The 20,534-nt window shown below is 43.2% G+C and overlaps 1 protein-coding gene across 1 annotated transcript in view; it reads right to left on the bottom strand.

Moving 5' to 3' along the window:
- The window catches only part of me2 (malic enzyme 2, NAD(+)-dependent, mitochondrial), a 97,453-nt gene that overhangs the window by 53,769 nt on the left and 23,150 nt on the right, over nucleotides 1-20,534 (bottom strand). The window contains exons 3-4 of the mRNA XM_059989726.1: nucleotides 19,016-19,149; nucleotides 5,093-5,242 (exon numbers count right to left, since the gene is read on the bottom strand). Coding sequence (XP_059845709.1) covers nucleotides 5,093-5,242; nucleotides 19,016-19,149 — 284 coding nt within the window. The remainder of the gene's footprint in view (nucleotides 1-5,092; nucleotides 5,243-19,015; nucleotides 19,150-20,534) is intronic.

Genomic DNA, 20,534 nt, shown 5'->3' on the forward strand with positions numbered 1-20,534 from the left:
ATGACAATAGACATTAGGTGCAGAAGTAGACCATTCGGCCCTTCGAGCCTGCACCACCATTCTGAGATCATGGCTGATCATCTACTATCACTACCCGGTTCCTGCCTTGTCCCCATATCCCTTGATTCCCCTATCCATAAGATACCTATCTAGCTCCTTCTTGAAAGCATCCAGAGAATTGGCCTCCACTACCTTCCGAGGCAGTGCATTCCAGACCCCCACAACTCTCTGGGAGAAGAAGTTTTTCCTTAACTCTTTCCTAAATGACCTACCCCTTATTCTCAAACCATGCCCTCTGGTACTGGACTCTCCCAGCATCTGGAACATATTTCCTGCCTCTATCTTGTCCAATTCCTTAATAATCTTATATATTGCAATCAGATCCCCTCTCAATCTCCTAAATTCCAGCGTGTACAAGCCCAGTCTCTCTAACCTCTCTGCATAAGACAGTCCGGACATCCCAGGAATTAACCTCGTGAATTTACGGTGCACTTCCTCTATAGCCAGGATGTCCTTCCTTAACCCTGGAGACCAAAACTGTACACAATACTTCAGGTGTGGTCTCACCAGGGCCCTGTACAAATGCAAAAGGATTTCCTTGCTCTTGTACTCAATTCCCTTTGTAATAAAGGCCAACATTCCATCAGCCTTCTTCACTGCCTGCTGCACTTGCTCGTTCACCTTCAGTGACTGATGAACAAGGACTCCTAGATCTCTTTGTATTTCTCCCTTACCTAATTCTACACCATTCATATAATAGTCTGCCTTCCTGTTCTTACTCCCAAAGTGGATAATCTCACACTTACTCACATTAACCGTCATCTGCCAAGTATCTGCTCACTCACTCAGCCTATCCAAGTCACCCTGAATTCTCCTAACATCCTCATCACATGTCACACTGCCACCCAGCTTAGTATCATCAGCAAACTTGCTGATGTTATTCTCAATGCCTTCATCTAAATCATTGATGTAAATCGTAAACAGCTGTGGTCCCAATACCAAGCCTTGTGGCACCCCACTAGTCACCACCTGCCATTCCAAGAAACACCCATTCACCGTTACCCTTTGCTTTCTATCTGCGAACCAGTTTTCTATCCATGTCAATATCTTCCCCCCAATGCCATGAGCTCTGATTTTACCCACCAATCTCTTATGTGGGACCTTATCAAATGCCTTCTGAAAATTGAGGTACACTACATCCACTGGATCTCCCTTGTCTAACTTCCTGGTTACATCCTCGAAAAACTCCAATAGATTAGTCAAGCATGATTTGCCCTTGGTAAATCCATGCTGGCTCGGCCCAATCCTTTCACTGCTATCTAGATATGCCACTATTTCATCTTTAATAATAGACTCAATAATGTCGGAGCCCCAGGCGGGGTACAGGCTAATTAAGATCGCTGCTCCACAATGATTACTCAGCTCTGCACTGAACTACGGGACTCCCTTACAGACTTCAATTCAGAAACACTATTTGCTTGCAGTTATTGTTTGCATGCCTTTTTTCATTGCAGATTGGGTGTTTAAAGGTCTTTTTATGGGTTTTTTATTATTTTATTTTCTTATGGACATGATGTACTTTTTAATTCTCTGAACATTGGGTGTTAGACAGTCTTCTTTCATATACATGGGGTTTGTTTTTGTGTTTTTTTGTTTCACGGCTGCCTGTTAGAAGTCGAATCTCAAGGTTGTATAATGTATTCATATTTAGATAATAAATGTACTTTGAACTGTCCCCCGACATGCTAATTACATTTTGCCTCTGCTTGTACGTCAGATGCCACGTCCTCAGGCCTATCGCTCGGGTCCCCACCCCCCGCCAAATCAAGTGTGGTCTAACCTGAGTTTTATAGAGCTACAACATTATTGCATCTCTTGAATTGAATCCCCCAATTAATGAAGGCCAACACACCATAGAAACATTGAGAAACTATAGCACAATACAGGCTCTTCAGCCCACAATGCTGTGCCAAACATGTACTTACTTTAGAAATTACCTAGGGTTACCCACAGCCCTCAGTCAAACCCATGCAAGTCAGTTGCTCTAGCCCAGGGGTGGGCAAACTTTTTGACTTGAGGGCCACAAAGGGTTCTAAAATTTGACAGGGGGGCCGGACCACGAGCAGATGGACGGAGTGCTTTGGTAATACACCTCATAAGAGGGAATAAAATATCATGGGATATGTAGAAAACATGTACTTTAATTTCAATTGAAAATGAACAAATGCATTACAACAAACTATCTGTCTTTGAAGTCCCATGGTATTTAGCTATTTATTGAAATGACTTTTAAAACACTGAAAATTAAATGAATAAAATACAGCTTTTTTTAATAGTAACAGTTATTATTTTAAAGCACTGAAAATTCTGTTATCCTTCAAGATATTATCATCATCACTCTCTTCCTGACTGTCTTTATTTCAAAAACGGTAGGAGATGCAGGTCTACTTGTTCTGCTCCTTCTTATTCAATTGTCCCCTGTGCCAAAACTCAACAACGACCTGCACAATGACAAAGCAGGGAGAGCGCGCCGGTATGCGGAGCTCTCAAATCCCCGCAGGCAATCTCTCTTAGCTGGAACGCTGGCTAATTGTGAGCCGGTTCGGATGTGCCAGGAAATGGGTTGCCACAAGGTCACAAAGTAAATTGCAAATGTGGAGTAATACGCTGCACCTCAACAAAGGTCAATGTATATAGAGTGCGTCATCTATTGGGAAAACGCCAGAATTGCGGGGAGAAAACGTTAACAAGGTTTACTAATATAATTTCATCAAGTTCTGCAGGCCGGATTAAAAAGCTTAACGGGCCGCATATGGCCCGCGGGCTGTAGTTTGCCCATGCCTGATCTAGCTTCTCCAATAATGAGAGGTCCCGGCGTCAGAGTCAAGATTGCTGATTTTACTGCAGGGAGCAGATCACCAAAGCTGCAGCTACCTATAGAACTGGTAAGTCCATCTAGTGTCAGGAAGACTGTGATGGCAGCAGCTTTCCACTATTTTGCCCCAAGCCAGGGGGGTATTCATTGGGAAATCGACGCTCTTGGTTCACAAAGCTCAGGTACAAGAGGAGGTTCCTACGGACAATCCTCTGGGTTGGCTGTTCGTCCCAAGTTCCATCCGTTCCCAGGTACTCCAATGGGGACACTCATTGAAAATGACTACACACCCAGGGATTGCCAGGACCTTGGATTTATCAAGAGAAGGTACTGGTGGCCTGGAATGATGAAAGAGGTTTGGCAGTACGTGCAGCCATATGAGATGTGCACCCTAAACAAGGAGCCCCGTACCCAACCTCAAGGGCACCTCCACCCCCCCTACCTGTTCTGGAAAAACCTTGGGCACACATCTCCATGGACTTTATCACGGGTCTCCTGCATCCAAGGGGAAGTCAGTAATCGTCGGTTGTTTTTCGAAAGCCTGCAAGTTCATTGTCTTGGAGAAGCTACCATTAGCAGTGGAGTCAACTGAAATTATCCTGGAGCAGGTCTTCGGATCCATGGATTCCTGGTGGACATTTTCTTAGATTGTGGTCCACAATTCACATCACATTTTTGGAGGGTGTTCTGTAAACTAAAAGGGGCAACAGCAAGCCTTTCCTTTGGGTTTCACCTGCAACCCAATGGCCAGATAGAGTGGGCCAACCAGGATTCAGAAGGTACCCCAAGATGCCTGACCATGGAAAGATCTGATCTGATGAGGGCAGATGTCACCCACAACACCTTACAGCATTCAGTGTACGGGATGTCAGTTTGGTCACCCTCTGCCTCTCTCTCTCTCTGGAACAAGAGGCCAAGGTTGGGGTTCCTGCAACCAAAGATCTAATCCAGTGCTGCAAGCAAAAAATGGATTAGGGCAAGAGAGATCTTGCTGACCTCTACCCGGAAAGTGGAAACCAAAGCAAACCGAAGGAGAAGTCAGGGACCCGCTTTACAGCCTCAGCAACAGATCAGGCTGTCTACTCATGATTTGCCTCCTCAAGTGGAATTTGGTGCTGACACTCACTGGATGTTTTAAAATCCTGAAGAATGTAAACCCGATGCCTGACACCTTGCAGCTCCCCAAGACCCTGAAGATCAATCCCATCTTCCACAACTCTAAATTAAAACCTGTCTTCCCCGGCTTCTTAGCCCATATCCTCTATTAACCACCCTATCGATTTGTGGGTGAAGGGCCTGAAGTATTGTTGAGGATCCCTGCCGCACATCCCACAATCTTTTTAACCCACTACCATAAGGAAGCATCAGAACTAGGGCTTCCAGACTGGGTAACAGCTTCTCCCCTCAGGCTGTGAGACAAATGAAAACCCTGCCACCATCGAGGTCTCATCACTAGGACAGCGAGCTGGTTACTGTGTTTACCTGTGCTGCAAACTACACGCATTTTTTGGTTCACTTATTTACGGTAATATTTTGTTTTATGTGGGTGTACCAGGGTTCAGAGGAACAGTATTTCATTTGGTTGTATGGACATAAGATATAGGAACAGAATTAGGCCATTTGCTCCAGCGAGTCTGCTCCACCAATTCATCATGGCTGATCCAATTTTCCTTAGTCCCAATCTCCTACCTTCTCCCCATGTCCCCTCATGCCCTGACTAATCAAAAATCTATCAACCTCTGCCTTAAATAAACAAAGACTTGGCCTCCACAGCTGCCTGAACCCTGAAAAGATTCTGGCTAAAAAAATTCTTCATCTCCATTCTAAAAGGACACCTATTCTTAGGCTGTACCCTCCAGTCATTCTCGCCACACCAACTCTATCGAAGCCTTTCACTATTCGATTGGTTTCAATAAGGTCACCATAGATATGCAGTCAGATGACAATAAACTTGAACTTGGTCTTGTGTGACTTAAGACACATGAGGAATCTGGAATGCCAGCACCAGTACACATTTTGCTATTTTGACTTATTTTTTCCTGATACTTTTGACTAAGGTATTAGTTTAAATTAAATATAAATTAAAATCAATTACAAATCAGATTAAACCATTGTCCAGTCATCAACACTCACACCAAGTTTAGATCCAGGAATGAACAAACAATATTCTACAATATAGAAGTTGGTAAATCAGAGTGAAAGGTACTTTCGACTTACTTTGGTCTCCTAAAGATATGTCCATATCGTGAGCAGGCCAGACCCACTGTTGGAGTATAAACAATTGGCATTAACTCCTCAATGCTGTCCAGCAGCACCCTATAGAATAACTTTTCATTTCTTTCCTGGATTCCCATCACATAAATGTATCTGCAATGGAACAACAGTTGTAACAGAAACACTTGGAAACATTTGCAGGACTGTTTACATGAAGGTATTTTAATTTCTCACAATTTCACACCCCTGCAAGCTCCTGTGGCTCTTAAAATTACCAATCAGCTCTGAAGTTGCCCCCCAATTCTACAAAGCTGTCACTAACTCCTTTGAGTTTAAATGTCCACAGGCACTTGATGCAAATAAATGATACAATTACCAAAACTCTTGCGACAGATATTTTAGCAGACTGTAGGTAGTGTGACCAGCAGGCCTGAATGTGCATGGTGCAAAAGACAGACGGATTAGAAGGCAGTGTTACAGTCCAGGCAGGCCATATGGGTAATATGACAATGCAGATGAGAGGTTGATTGATAGAGGTGTACAAGATGATAAAAGGCTTAGATCAGGTGGATACCCAGAAACTTTTTCCAGGGCAGAAGTGGCTAATTGAGGGGAAATAATTTTAAGGTGATTGGAGTAAAGTATGGGGTGGGACACCAGTTCAGTTTTTTTTTATTATGGAGTGCTGGGTGTGCAGAACGCCCTGTCGAGGGTGGTGGTAGAGGCAAATTTACTAGGGACATTTAGGAAACTCTTAAATGGCACATGAATGATAGAAAAATTGAGGTTCTATGCAAGAGGGAAAGGTTAGATTGATCTTGTAGATTAAAAGGTCAGCACAATATTATGGGCCGAAGAGCCATGTTCATACAGTAGACATGAAGCCAATTGAGAAGGTATTAAGAACCACAAGTCCATGCACTGCGAGTACATGGAAACACTGCAGAAACAGTGCACAACCTCAATAACTACCCATCTCCTTTGTCAGGCACCTTCTGTCCCATCAATGGATGAATGTGCAGTTCCTGCATTGACCTCAGCCATCTCAAAAATAGAGTGGAAGCAAGTTATCCTGGACCCCAAGAGACCACATAAGGAAGGCCACATGTTCAGGCCAGAATACATACCAATTTTTTAAAAACTTAGTGAAGCTGAATAGTGTTCCAAAAGAAAAGACAGAAAATTTAAAAACTGCTTTGAGAGTCACCCATGGTGATGTTGGTGCATTGTACTTGGAAAATTCTATACCACTGAAACAAGCAAAGAATGAAATTCTAGAAACTGAAATGAGCAACTTGGCAGTAAGTTCTCAACATTAGGCTGATGGAATTGAAACATTAAACCAATGCATGCATTAGAACATCAGTTAGATAATTTAATACGTCAAATAAAATCAAAAGGAAAACTAATCTTAAATGACTGATTATTTCCGACAAAATCTACAATGCCAATCTATACTCACTCACTTTTGTATAATTGATTGGTTCTTAAGCAGAAATAAATCACTGGCAAGAAAGAATGTCGGAGCTGGATATAGTCCAACCATCCATAACATTTGTATTTCTCAAGTTACCGATTGCTAGGTCTAAATAAATGAAAAGACCATTTCTAGAAATCTTCAAGAAAATCTGGTTGGGGTGCTTCTCTAAACATATTTTTTCCACAATCCCTATCATTTCTCTCCAAAGTTTTAAAATATTTCAGCTGCTAAGTTCTAAATAAAGCTGCATTATCCCTTGTTTTCAATGGTGGCCAAATTTAAATATTTTTGTAAAGATTGACAGCTAAGAAACATTATATTTACTCTGCTTGTGGTTGACCAGATTTATTGCAGATATTAACAATCAGAAAATTTAATAAAATCAGGCAAAAAATATGTTCACAACAGAGCAGCTGAAAACTCAGTTACCCACAAAAAAATTAAAATCAAAAGTGCAAATTCATACAAGATTCTAAATGCAATTAGTTCGGTTTCACTCAATCATAGTATTAAATATATATCACAAGTGTACTCAAAGGCTCTACAATGGGAAGTCAAAGTGTGCAAAGCATCACCACTACCAGCCAACCCACGATCAAGGACATATATACAGAAAGATGCTGGCAATGGGCCAGTAACATCATGAAGGAACCCACCCACCTGCTCAAAGACTATTTGTCCCACTCCAGGATCACCAAACTCAAAACTAATTACCTTCTCCAAGCTGATCAAAACCTCTAGCCATTAACTCACCCCTCCACACCCTCAAACACCACTACTTTATAATTTCCGGTCAGACATCTTATCTACAGGCACTTCTGTGCCTAGAGTTACTTTACAGACATACAATTAATGTATAAAAGTTATCTTATGTATTTATATTTATTGTGTTTTTATATATTTTTAATACTGCATTGGATCTAGAGTAACAATTATTTTATTCTCAAACACAAGAAAATCTGCAGATGCTGGAAATCCAAAGCAACACACACAAAATGCTGGAGGAACTCAGCAGGTCAGGCAGCATCTATGAAAATGAATAAACAGTCAACATTTCAAGCCGAGTCCCTTCATCAGGACTGGAAAGGAAGGGGCAAGAAGTACAAGGTGGCAGGTGATAGGTGAAACTGGAAGAGCTGGAGGGGGTGAAGAAAAGAGCTGCAAAGTTGATTGGTGGGAGAGATAAAGGGCTGGGCAAGGGGGAATATAATAGGAGAGGATAGAAGACCATGAAAGAAAGGGAAGGAGAAGAAACACTAGGAGGTGATGGGCAGGGAAGGAGATAAGGTGACAGGGAAGCAGGAATGGAGAATGGTGAAGGAGAGTGGAGGCAAATACCAGAAGTTCAAGCAATCAATGTAAAAGCTCCAACCCAAGTGTGGCGTCATCGTGGTGTAGGCTTTCTCAAATAAAGCAGCGGAGGTGTTTTATGTTTCAGAAAAGCCGTAGCAACTCATTTATTAAACACCAAAAAATCTTAACACAAAGCATGTTAAAAACTCTTTACATTATAATGTCATCACATCAGACCAGTCTCTGAAAATGAAACCCAAACTCAATGTCGGTGGTTGTACATGGCCGATCAGCAGCATCAACAGAGCTTTACCAAGACGGATTTCTCAGAGGTCAGTGGCAGTTATTTAAAAAGGGAGCTTCAAGAGTGTTTGTCCATTGTACGTGGCCTATCAGCAGCATCAACAGAGCTCTACGAACTAAATAAAAGTACAGAAAGGGGTAAGCAGAGTGGCAATTGTACGCGAGTAGGCTAGTGGCAAGAGTAGAAGATAAAGGCTTTGGTTGAAACCAGGCTTTGGCTCGGTAGAGACATCAGCTCTGTGGAAAGTATCTGTTAAAGCTTCCTCTTTGGTTTTCTCCCCGCTCTCTTACTGTGCCATTTAAATGGCTGTGGTGTGCTCATCGTGCCCGATGTTGGAGAACTGGAAGACCCAGAGACTCCCAGAGAACTACATCTGCATGAAGAGCATCTGGGTCCAGCTCCATGAAGACCATGTTGTGGATATGGAGCAGCAACTGGATGACCTTCAACTTGTACGGGAGAGTGAGGATATAATTGATCAAACTTACAGGGAAATAGTCACCTTGAGCTTGTAGGAGGCGAGTAGCTGGGTGACTATCAGGAGAAATGGAAATAGGCAGTTAGAGCAAAGCACCCCTGTGGCCATTCCCCTCAAAAACAAGTATATCGCTTTGGACACTTTTGTGGGGGATGACCTCCGGGGGAATGCCACGGCACCTGGATTACAGGCACTGAGCATGGGTCCGTGCTGCAGAAGGGTAAGAGAGAAGAAGGGAGCGGTAGTGATAGGGGATTCAATAGTGAGGGGAACAGACAGAAGATTCTGTGGATGATATGTTGCCTCCCAGATGCCAGGGTCAGGGATGTCTCAGACCACGTCCACAACAGTTTGGAGAAAAAGGGGGAGCAGCCAGATGTCTTGGTACATATTGGTACCAATGACACAGGAAGGAAAAGCAATGAGGTCCTGAAAAGAGAATTTAGAGAGTTAAGTAGAAAGCTGAGAAGCAGGACCTCCCTGGTATTGGGAGTACTCAAGGCAGAGATTGATAGGTTCTTGATTGGACATCAAAGGTTATGGGGAGATGGCCGGGAAATGAGGTTGAGGAGGAGATAGAAAAAAAAAGGATCAGCCATGATTGAATGATGGAGCAGACTCGATGGGCCAGATGGTTTAATTCTGCTCCTATGTCTTACGGTCGAGAATTATGTACGTTTGTACCTATATGTTACCCTACATAGGCCCCTCAGAATTCACTAAAACCAGCAATGAACCTGTCAGATCTTGGAAAAGCCGCCCAGCTCAGGTCTTACATTCCAAGGGTGGAGGAACATCAGGTGCCTCTAGATCTGGCACAGGTGTGGTAGCATGCTCATTGTCATGTTGTGACAGCAGGGAGCATGGTAACTGAATCCTCCAAATCTTTAAGGTGATCTACTGAAGGTTTACCCCTCTTAGCGATAATAAAAGTCTTTTCTCACTGTTCCAAAATGCGGAACAAGCATCATAAAGAGCCTAAGAGGATGTTGGTTTGCATCATGGCGAATGAAAACAAATGAGGCGGAATGTACGCCAACCCAAGAGTGTTGTACGCCATGATAAGAACATAAGAAATAGGAGCAGGAGTAGGCCATCTGGCCTATCAAGCCTGCTCCACCATTTAATAAGATCATGGCTGACCTGACTATGGATTCATCGCCACCTAACTGCCTTTTCTCCATAAACCTTAACTCTTGAGGAGGGTGGAAATTTCTGAATTTACTGAGGAGGATGGAATGCTGTCCAGGGCCAACCAGGTGGTTGCAGTATCAGGAAAGAAATCACCTGGCACTCTTAACGACTTTCCATATACCAGCTCAGCCATGGACAACCACTGTCCTCTTTCTGGGGCTGTTTCAAGCCCAAGCAAGACCGACAGGAGATGATCATGGCAACATGCATCAGGAAAGCCCTCAGAGCAGCCTTTAAGGAGCGGTGAACCTACTTGCACAGAATGTTGGATTGTGGATGATAGGCCATGGCGTGATGTAGCTTAACACCGAGGTACTGGGCCACCGTAGCCCAGGGGTTTGATATGAATTTAGGACCGTTGTCAGAGGAAATATCAGGTGGGGTGCTGATGATCGCCCAAGCCACATCTGCAGCCATAGTTGACGCTAGAGGGATGACCTCTGGCCACCTAGTGGTACGGTCCACCATGGTAGAGCTGTGTGAAACCACAGTTGGGGGGTGGGAAGAGGACCAACAAGGTACATTTTGATACTCAGGAACCTCAAAAGGTGCCAATGACAGTTATTTTTTGTCTGCTGGCACTCCACACAGGCTGCAGTCCAATCATATACATCTTTTCAAAGGCTATGCCACACAAACTTCAATGCAACCAGTTTCTGTGAGGCCTGCTGGCTCAGTTGCAAGAGGCCATGAATGGAGTCAAAAGCACATTTTGCAGGCATGATGGAGCAAGGGTGATCAGTTGAGACATCGCATGGAAAAGGAACCCCAAATTCCCCGAACTTACTATCAGCCAGCCACAGCCCATGCCTGCTGTTCTGTAAGCCTGGATCTCTGGCTTGATTGGCTACCATAGTCAACCTCAATGTGTACAGCCTCAATGGCTGTCCATGAGAGGTAATCAAACACAGCATTATTCTTCCCCTTACTGTATATCAGTTGTGAACTCGGATATGTAGGCAAGTTGGTGCTGCTGCCATGCAGACCAGGGGTCTGACATTTTGGCCATCATGTATACAAGGGGTTTATGGTCAACAAATGCTGTGAAATGGCAACCCTCTAGTAGAAAATGAAATTAGCGGACAGCAGATAGAGACCGAGAAGTTCACGATTAAACATGCTGTACTTCCGGGGGACCGAGCTGGTGACTGAAGGTGGTAAGTGGGTGCCACACACCTCTGACCAACTGTTCGTAGACAGCACCCATAGTCTGAAGTGTCAGTGGTAATGGCTATGGGGAGCTTGTTTGGTGTCATCAAACACCCTGGTCACGTCCACTGAACAGTCAAGCACTTGATTACATGTATTGTCTTTAAGTATACTATACAGGGGAAGCACAATTTCAGCAGCTCATGGAATGAAGCAGAAAAAGAAATTCACCATGCCTAAAGCCTCCTACAGTATTTTACTAGTAAGGACAGTAGGAAATTCATAATAGCAGCTACTTTTGATGGGTGGGGTTTCACACCTTCTGTGGAGATGCAATGGCTGAGAAAGTCAATGGTTGACAACACAAACTGGCATTTAGCAGGGTTAATATTCAACCCGCGCTGGCTTAAGCACTTGAAAAGTGTGCAGAGATGGGATGTGTTGGAATTGGATGCAGTAGTAAGCAGCCGTCAATCGCAGGCGATCAGGGGTTAGTGCCTCTGGTGGACTGTGCCCTCTCCAGGGCACAAGCCCTGGGTGGGAAAATTTGAAGAACTGGCTGTTACCCATGCAATGAGATCCCCCTCTCCATGTCACTGATGTAGTCCAAGGGAAGGGCAAGCATTGATACAGCTTGGCACCTGTATTGTCTTCCTCAGGGTTTATTCCCGAGGCCTTTCCCATGGGTGGGCATGAACACAAGGCAGCAGAGGTCTCTTGTCTGTAAAAACAGGTCCACCCGGCCTAGTAGCTAGGCCACACATGAAGGCCAAGAGTTGGACTTAGCTGTCAGAGACTGTTAGAGATGCATGCCATTTGTCAGTAGTGGGAGCTTATCCCCACTACCACTCCCAGCTATGACAACCTTAGGGTCTGAATGCACTGGCAACAAATATGCACAGGTAAACAAAAGAAAATCCAAGTCTTTTAATACAGAGTCCATCAGCCATTGGAAAGTCTGTGCTATAGGTGTCAGCCAAAACAGCAGGCACAGAAACTCAGAGATGCCAAATAGAGTCATCACAGCTGTCTTTGGGAAGATCCTCCGAACACACAGGCACCTGATAGCAGTCCCTAACTAAATCAACTTTGGGAAAAAAAATTGACCTTCCAGCTAAATGTGCTGAAAAGTCTTGGATGTGTGGGACCGGGGAATGATCAGTATGGTGGCCTTGATATGGCGTCGGTAATCACCATCAGATTTGGGGGGGGGGGGGGGTGGTGAGACCAAGAGGTATTCAACTGGTGTACAATGCCAAGTCTTTCCACGATGGCAAACTCAGCCTTCACCATTGCCAACATTTCTGCATCCAGTTTACACACATAGGCACAGACTGGCAGGCCAGTTGCAGAAATGTGGCACTCCATCCCATGTTTCGTGACTGTCATGGCGAATGTGCAGTTTGGGAATTCAACCAGCAGTCAAGTAAATGCAGTGGTGCATACGCTTGAGTGTCATTGTGGGGAACTTACTGGGACAGCAGGGTAACGACCCAAAGTCCTTGACATCTCAAGATCAACTTACAGTCCCTGAGCACACAGGAAATCCACACCAAGCAGAGATCTAGCCACTTTGGCCAAGATGAAGTTCCAAGCATAACGTTGACCACAAAAGCACAGCATCACCTATCACACCCCGAAAATCAAGATCCTGTGCCGTTGGCAACCTCAGTAAAGTTTTAACAATCTTTACCTATTCATCAATAGGTGATGCCAGCAGCACTTGAGCACCTATGTCACACAAGAAGCATTGCCTTGGAAGGAGATAACCCTGGAGGCTGGACCCCACGGTGTTCATAGACCTCTGATGTCCCAATGCACTGGTGTTGTCAAAGCTGCAAGGCAGTCAGCACTTCCTAGTGTTCCTACCAAAGCAAGTGTGGTAAAAACACAGGCCCAGCATCATCTGTTTTGCAGCTGCAATTGTCCTTACGTTGGGGGCCTTGCTGACCAGGTGTATTGAGGTAGAGAAAGGAGAAAGAATAATACACCGCTGCCTAACTGAGTGTAGACTATCAGCCATTTTAGCAAGCTTCCTATAGTCCATCACAGTTGCATAAGCGAGGGCTAAGCAAACTTGATCAGGAATTCACGGCATGAAGAGTTCTTTAAAAATGTAACAAGGATGGCGATTTCCCAAGAGAGACAGCATGTGGTCCAATAGATCTGACGGCTTACCATCGCTGAGCCCAGACAAGGAGAGCAACTGTTTGTTGTGATCAGACTCCAATAATCCAAAAGTCTGTAAAAGGTGAGCTTTCAGTGATCGGTGTTTATTGTGTTCTGGTAGACTTGACACTCTTGCAGCTGTGGAGTTTCCGAGCAACTCAACTACATAGAAATAGATGTTGTGTTGCAACGGCAATGCAACTGCACTGGCCGACATGTTCAATAACTCTAGAATAGAACCATAGAACATTACAGCACAGAAACAGGCCTTTTGGCTCTTCTTAGCTATGCCAAACCATTTTTCTGCCTAGTCCCATTGACCTGCACTTGGGCCATATCCCTCCAAACCCCTCTCATCCATATACCTGTCCAAGTTTTTCTTAAATGTCAAAAGTGAGCCTGCATTTACCACTTCATCTGGCAGCTCATTCCACATTCCCACCACTCTCTGCGTGAAATAGCCCCCCCAATGTTCCCTTTAAACTTTTCCCCCTTCACCCTTAACCCATGACCTCTGGTTTTGTTTTCTCCCCTGTCCTCAGTGGAAAAAAGCCTGCTTGCATTCACTCTATCTAAACATCATAATTTTATACACCTCTATCAAATCACCCCTCATTCTCCTACGTCCCAGGGAATAAAGTCCTAACCTATTCAACCTCTCCCTTGTAACTCAGTTTCTCAAGTCCCAGCAACATCCCTGTAAACCTTCTCTGCACTCTTTCAACCTTATTAATATCCTTCCTGTAATTAGGTGACTAAAACTGCACACAATACTCCAAATTTGGTCTCACCAATATCTCACGCAACCTCACCATTGCATTCCAACTCTTATACTCAATACTTTGATTTATAAAGGCCAATGTACAAAAAGCTTTCTTTATAACCCTATCTACTTGTGAAGCGACTTTTAGGGAATTATGTACCTGTACTCCCAGATCCCTCTGTTCTACTGCACTCCTCAGTGTCCTACTGTTTACCTTGTATGTTCTACCTTGATTTGACCTCCGAAATGCAATACCTCACACTTGTCCACATTAAACACCATTTGCCATTTTTCAGCCCATTCCTCCAACTGGTCTAAATCCCTCTGCAAGCTTTGAAAACCTTCCTCACTGTCCACTACACCTCCAATCTTTGTACCATCAGCAAATTTGCTGATCCAATTTGCCACATTATCATCCAGATCATTGATATAGATTACAAATAACAATGGACTGATCCCTGTGGCACACCACTAGTCACAGGCCTCCACTCAGTAGCAATCCTCCACTACCACTCTCTGGCTTCTTCATGGCCAATGTCTAAACTACTTCTCCATGTATTCCTAGCGACTGAATCTTCCTAACTAACCTCCCATACAGAACCTTGTCAAAGGCCTTACTGAAGTCCATGTATACAACATCCACTGCCTTCCCTTCATCCACTTTCCTGGTAACTTCCTCGAAAAACTCTAATAGATTACCGTAGATTCCGGACTACAGAGCACACCTGATTAAAAGCCGCACGCTCTAATTTTAGAAAGAAAATCAATTTTGTACTTGTACAGGCTGCACCGGGTTTTAAGCCGCAGGTGTCCCACGTTGTAATAGGAGATATTTACACAAAGAGATATTACACATGAGGATTTTTTAACTTTTAATTAAATCCGTATGGTAACATAAACAAATACATATTGCAAATGCTTTTTTTTAACAGTGCCTGTAACACATACGCATCGGTAACACACAAATTATGTTGCGTATACTTTTTTACTGAACAGTGCACGAACAATATTCCAATATCTCCTAACGACTGGTAAAAAATATATATATACTGCAGCCTACCAGGAAAAGTTATTGATTGCCTTCTTCATCTTCCTCCTGCGCACTAAAACCATCAAAGTCCTCTTCTTCAGTGTCCGAATTGAACAACCTCAGGATCTCGTCACTCACTTCAGTCTCTTCGTTGTCGCTCTCACTTGAGCGTACGCGGTCCTCTCCATCACGCAGCAGTCCAGCCTTTCGAAACCCGTTGGTGACGGTGGATGTTGTGACACGGCTCCACGCGTTTAGACTGGCAGACTTGAGTTAAAGATGCTCTTCGCATGCATCCTGTTTTGGTAAAGGATTTCTCGCCGCTCGTCATCCAAGCCTCCCACTCAACACGCAGCGCCACTTTAAATGCCCGGTTCACGCTGATGTCCAGTGGCTGCAAATACTTCGTGGTGCCCCCAGGAATCACAGCTGGAATTGAGTTTGTACTCTTGATGGCAGCTTTCACTGAATCTGTTATATGGGCCCTCATGCTGTCCATAACGAGCAATGCTTTTTTTCTGTGAAAAAATCCCCCTGGTTGCTTGGCGTAGCACTCTCACAGCCAATCCTTCATTAGACTTCATCATCCAAACTTTCTTATTGACTTTCACCATGATTTCTTTTGGGAATTTTTCCTTTGGCATTGTCAGCCGCTTAAAAATCACCATCGGTGGAAGCTTTAGTCCGGATGCTGTGCAGCTCAGAACACAAGTAAAATGCGTTCTCTCATGGCCACTTGTTTTCAGTGTGATGGACGAGTCACCTTTTTTATTAACAGTCCGAGTGAGAGGCAGGTCAAACATCAAAGGTACTTCATCCATATTTATGATATCATCTGGCCCGATGGAATTCTCCACTATCTTTGTTTGAGTGAATGTGCGGAAGTTAGCAAGTTTTTCCTCGTGGTCGGGAGGGAGCTGCTGACACAGAGTTGTGCGTACCCTGACGGACAGGCCTTTTCGTCTCATAAATCTAAAACACCACGATGGCCCACCTCTAAAATCTTCAATTTTCATTTTGGTGGTGATTGCTTTAGCCTTCAGTCTGATCTGCACGGTGGAAACACCGCGGCCGTCTGCTCTCTGTGTGTTAACCCAGTCTTCAAGAAAATTTTCAAGTTCGGGCCATCTGCTATGATTACCTCTGAAAGCTTTTGCCGTCTTTTTGCATTGACTCAGTTCTTCACGCTGGTGTCTCCACCGTCTCACCATCGATTCATTTATGCCAAGATTACGTGCAGCAGCTCGATTTCCTTCTTCAACCGCCCGATTGATCGCCTTTAACTTAAAAGCTGCATCATATGCTTTTCTTCGAGTGTTTTCCATGTTGATGAGGGTGAGTACAAATGACTGATTTACAATAATTTAATTGTGAAAGTGCGCTTGATTTATCGTACAATTTCATTGGACCTCTGTGAACTACTCATCAATTTTATTGGTCTACCGTTACGAGGCAAAATGTTTTTGGCAGCATGAAAAAAAAACATGCATTAGCCGCACCGTAGTATAGGCCGCAGTGTTGCCCGGTGTTCAAAGCGTGGGAAAAAAGTAGCGGCTTATAGTCCGGAATTTACGGTAGTTAAACATGACCTACCACACACAAAGCCATGCTGACTTTTTCTAATAAGTCCCTGTCTATCCAAATACTTGTAGATCCTATCTCTTAGTATTCCTTCCGATAATTTACCTACTACCGATGTCAAATTATCAGCCTATAATTTCCCGACTTACTTTTTGAGTCCCTTTTAAACAACGGAACTACATGAGCTATCCTCCAATCCTCCGGCACCTGACCCGTGGATATCGACGTTTCAAATATTTCAGGGCCCCTGCAATTTCAACACTAGTCTCCTTCAAGGTCTGAGGGAATACCCTGTCAGGTCCTGGGGATTTATCTACTCTGACTTACCTCAAGACAGCAAGCACCTCCTCCTCTTTAATCTTTATAAAAGTTCCATGACCTTCCTACTTGTTTGCCTTGTTTCCAGACTCCATTCCAGTTTCCTCAGTAAATACAGATGCAAAAGACCCATTTAATATTTCTCCCATTTCTTTTGGTTCCATACATAGCTGACCACTCTGATCTTCAATTTTATCCCTTACTATCCTTTTGCTCTTAACATACCTGCAGAAGCTCTTAGAATTATCCTTCACCCTGACTGCCAAAGCAACCTCATGTCTTCTTTTAGCCCTCCAGATTTCCTTTTTAAGTATTTTGTTACTCTTTTTACACTCCTCAAGCATCTTATTTCCTCCCTGTTGCCTATAAATGTTGCACATCTCTCTCTTCTTCTTCATCAGAGTTCCAATATCCCTCAAGAACCAAGGTTCCTTAATTCTTTTTCATTTTGCCTTTAACCCTGACCGGAACAAACAAACTCTGCACTCTCAAAATTTCTCCTTTGAAGGCCTCCCACTTACCAATCACATCCCTGCCAGAGAACAACCTGTCCCAATCTACGCTTTTTAGATCCTTTCTCATTTCTTCAAATTTGGCCTTTTTCCAGTTTAGAACTTCAACCCGAAGACCAGATCTATCTTTATCCATGATCAAGTTGAAACTAATGACGTTATGATCACCGGAACCAAAGTGTTCCCCTACACACACTTCTGTCACCTGCCCTAACTCATTTCCTAATAGGAGATCTAATATTGCACCCTCCCTAGTTGGTACATCTATATATTGATTTAGAAAACTTTCCTGAACACATTTCACAAACTCTAACCCATCTAGACCTTTAACAGTATGGGAGTCCCAATCAATGTGTGGAAAATTAAAATCCCCTACAATCACAACTTTCTGTCTCCTGCAGTTGTCTGTTATCTCTCTGCAGATTTGCTCCTCCAATTCTTGCTATTAGGTGGTCTATAATACAACCCTATTAAAGTGGTCATACCTTTCCTGTTTCTCAGCTCCACCCATATGGCCTCAGTAGGCAAGCCCTCTAATCTGTCCTGCCGAAGCACTGCTGTAATATTTTCCCTGACTAGCAAAGCCACCACCCCCCCCACCCTTCATCCCTCTGTCTCTATCACGTCTGAAACATCGGAACCCTGGAACATTGAGCTGCCAGTCCTGCTCCTCCTGTAGCCAAGTTTCAGTAATGGTTATGATGTCATAATTCCACGTGTCAATCCAGGCCCTCAGCTCTTCTGCCTTTCCCACAATACTCCTCACATTGAAATATACACACCTCAGAAGATTATTACCACCACACACAACCTTACTATTTGTGACTTTGCATGAACTACTAACATCATTTATTTTTACCCCTGTTCCACTATCTACTCTGGTACTCTGGTTCCCTCTCCCTGCAAATCTAGTTTAAACCCTCCCCAATAACACTAGCAAACCTCCCTGCAAGTATATTGGTTCCCTGTAGTTCAGGTGTAACTCGTCTCTCTTATACAGGTCCCACCTGTCCCAGAAGAGGTCCCAATGATCTAGAAATCTGAAACCCTGCCCCCTACACCAGTTTCTCAGCCACATGTTCATCTGCCAGAGCATCCTCCTCTTACCCTCACTGGCATGTGGCACAGGCAGCAATCCGGAGATTACTACCCTCGAGGTCCTGTTTTTCAACTTCCTACCAACCTCTCTGTACTCACTCTTCAAGACCACCTGACTCTTCCTACCTATGTCATTGGTAGAAAGAATTACAGCACCGTTGTGGTACAGGAAGAGTTGGGGAACAATGCCGGTGTAGCTGAGGAAAATGCAGGAATAACTAGCACTCATACAAGTGCCCATGGATACACTCTGGGTTTGAAGGAAGTGGGAGGGGCCAAATTGTTGAAGATGGGGACTAGTTATTTTATTCTCTTTTAAACTTGTGTACTGGAAATGATACTACACAGTCTTGAATTATACATGTAAAATAAATCTATTGTAGACAAAAATAACTGTGTTATCTACTATGTATACATGGGCAAGACCCTCCCTCAGTTCTACAATACCACTGATAGGACAGAAGATACCTGACGAGGTGAGTGGGTAGTCAATGAGGTTTCTGTGTAACAGTACTCTGTAACTATGACTAATACATGAGGGAATAACCGAGCCTTACTTTGTCAGTGGGTTTCGAATTTTTTCCAAGTTCCTCTTAAAGCGCATTGCTTGAATATCTTGAGTTTCTATTTTAGGAGGCAGAAGCCCATGCAAGCCAAGGATTTGTCGTTCTTCCAATGTGAATGCCATGCCCTAAAAAATATATTGACAAGTGACTCAACAATGACAACCAAAGCACCGTAAGGTAAACACAGTTCTACATAGATACATAATTCACATCCACACGATTCCTGCTCTAAACCTGTGAATAAAAAAAAAATTGTTCACTTATCCACTTTCAGTAAGTTTCTTTTAAGAAACATTTAACGTAAAATGACTGGCCAAAATACATCAACTTATGGTTTTGTAATTAATCAATTCTCTATCCATACGATTTCCAAATCTCCACGTTCTGTAAATTTTGATAAGCTGCCACATTCCTCTTGCCACGTGTCACTGTTACTCTCATATCCTGTCAAACTCACCTTGAGTACAGAGACTCCTATTCCCAACATCACCTTATGTACACACAATCAGCCTGTGCATTTAAGCTAATCTTATGTATATACAACTACACTCGAAGTTACTTGTGTTTTATAGAATTGCTTCTATATTTATATTTATTGTGTTATTTATTCTCATTGTGTTTTTTTTGTTCTGTATTGGATCCAGAGTAACAATCATTTTGTCCTTTGCATTTTGTATGGTGAAGAATGACAATGAACAACCTTAACACGAGGTTATTAAGCAAAGGCCATTTGACAGTCTGAATATGCCACTTCTCTTAGCTAATTTCCTGTTAGAATTTTTGGAACAAGATGGCAAGCATTACTCCAAAATTGGACAGAATCAAAATCCTTTTCAACTTAATTCTACATGTATTCAATATTGATATCGCGAAGCTGCCACATACTAAAGACAAAAATTGGCAACCAAAGGCAGATACACTTCAGAATCATGTTTATTATCACCAGCATATGACGTGAAATTTGTTAATTTAGCAGAAGTTCAAAGCAATACATATCTAGCAGACAGAAAAAAATATATAAAATAAAACATAATAATAAGTAAGTCAATTACATAAATTGAAAAGATTAAAAAATGTGCAAAAACAGAAATACTGTATATTTAAAAAAAGTGAGGTAGTGTACAAAGCTTCAATGTCCATTTAGGAATCGGATGGCAGAAGGGAAGAAGCTGTTCCTGAATCACTGAGTGTGTGCCTTCAGGCTTCTGTACTTCCTACCTGATGGTAACAGTGAGAAAAGGGCATGTCGTGGGTGCTGGATCCTTAATAATGGATGCTGCCTTTCTGAGACACTTGAAAAATTTTTCCGTTAAAATGGCAGATATGATATTTATGCAGACTGATGCCACTTGGCTTAAATATTAATCTTTTTGAGAAACAACTTATACAGATCCAGATTAGTTATACTGAAGTTCAGCAAAAGAAATCCTCATCTCCAATATGTATATAGATACAGATGCATGCCAGGACCACCAGACAGTTATTTTCCCCAAGCAGCATGGCTGTTCAA

This window comes from Hypanus sabinus, chromosome 14 (assembly GCF_030144855.1).
Source record: "Hypanus sabinus isolate sHypSab1 chromosome 14, sHypSab1.hap1, whole genome shotgun sequence".
NCBI lineage: Eukaryota > Metazoa > Chordata > Chondrichthyes > Myliobatiformes > Dasyatidae > Hypanus > Hypanus sabinus.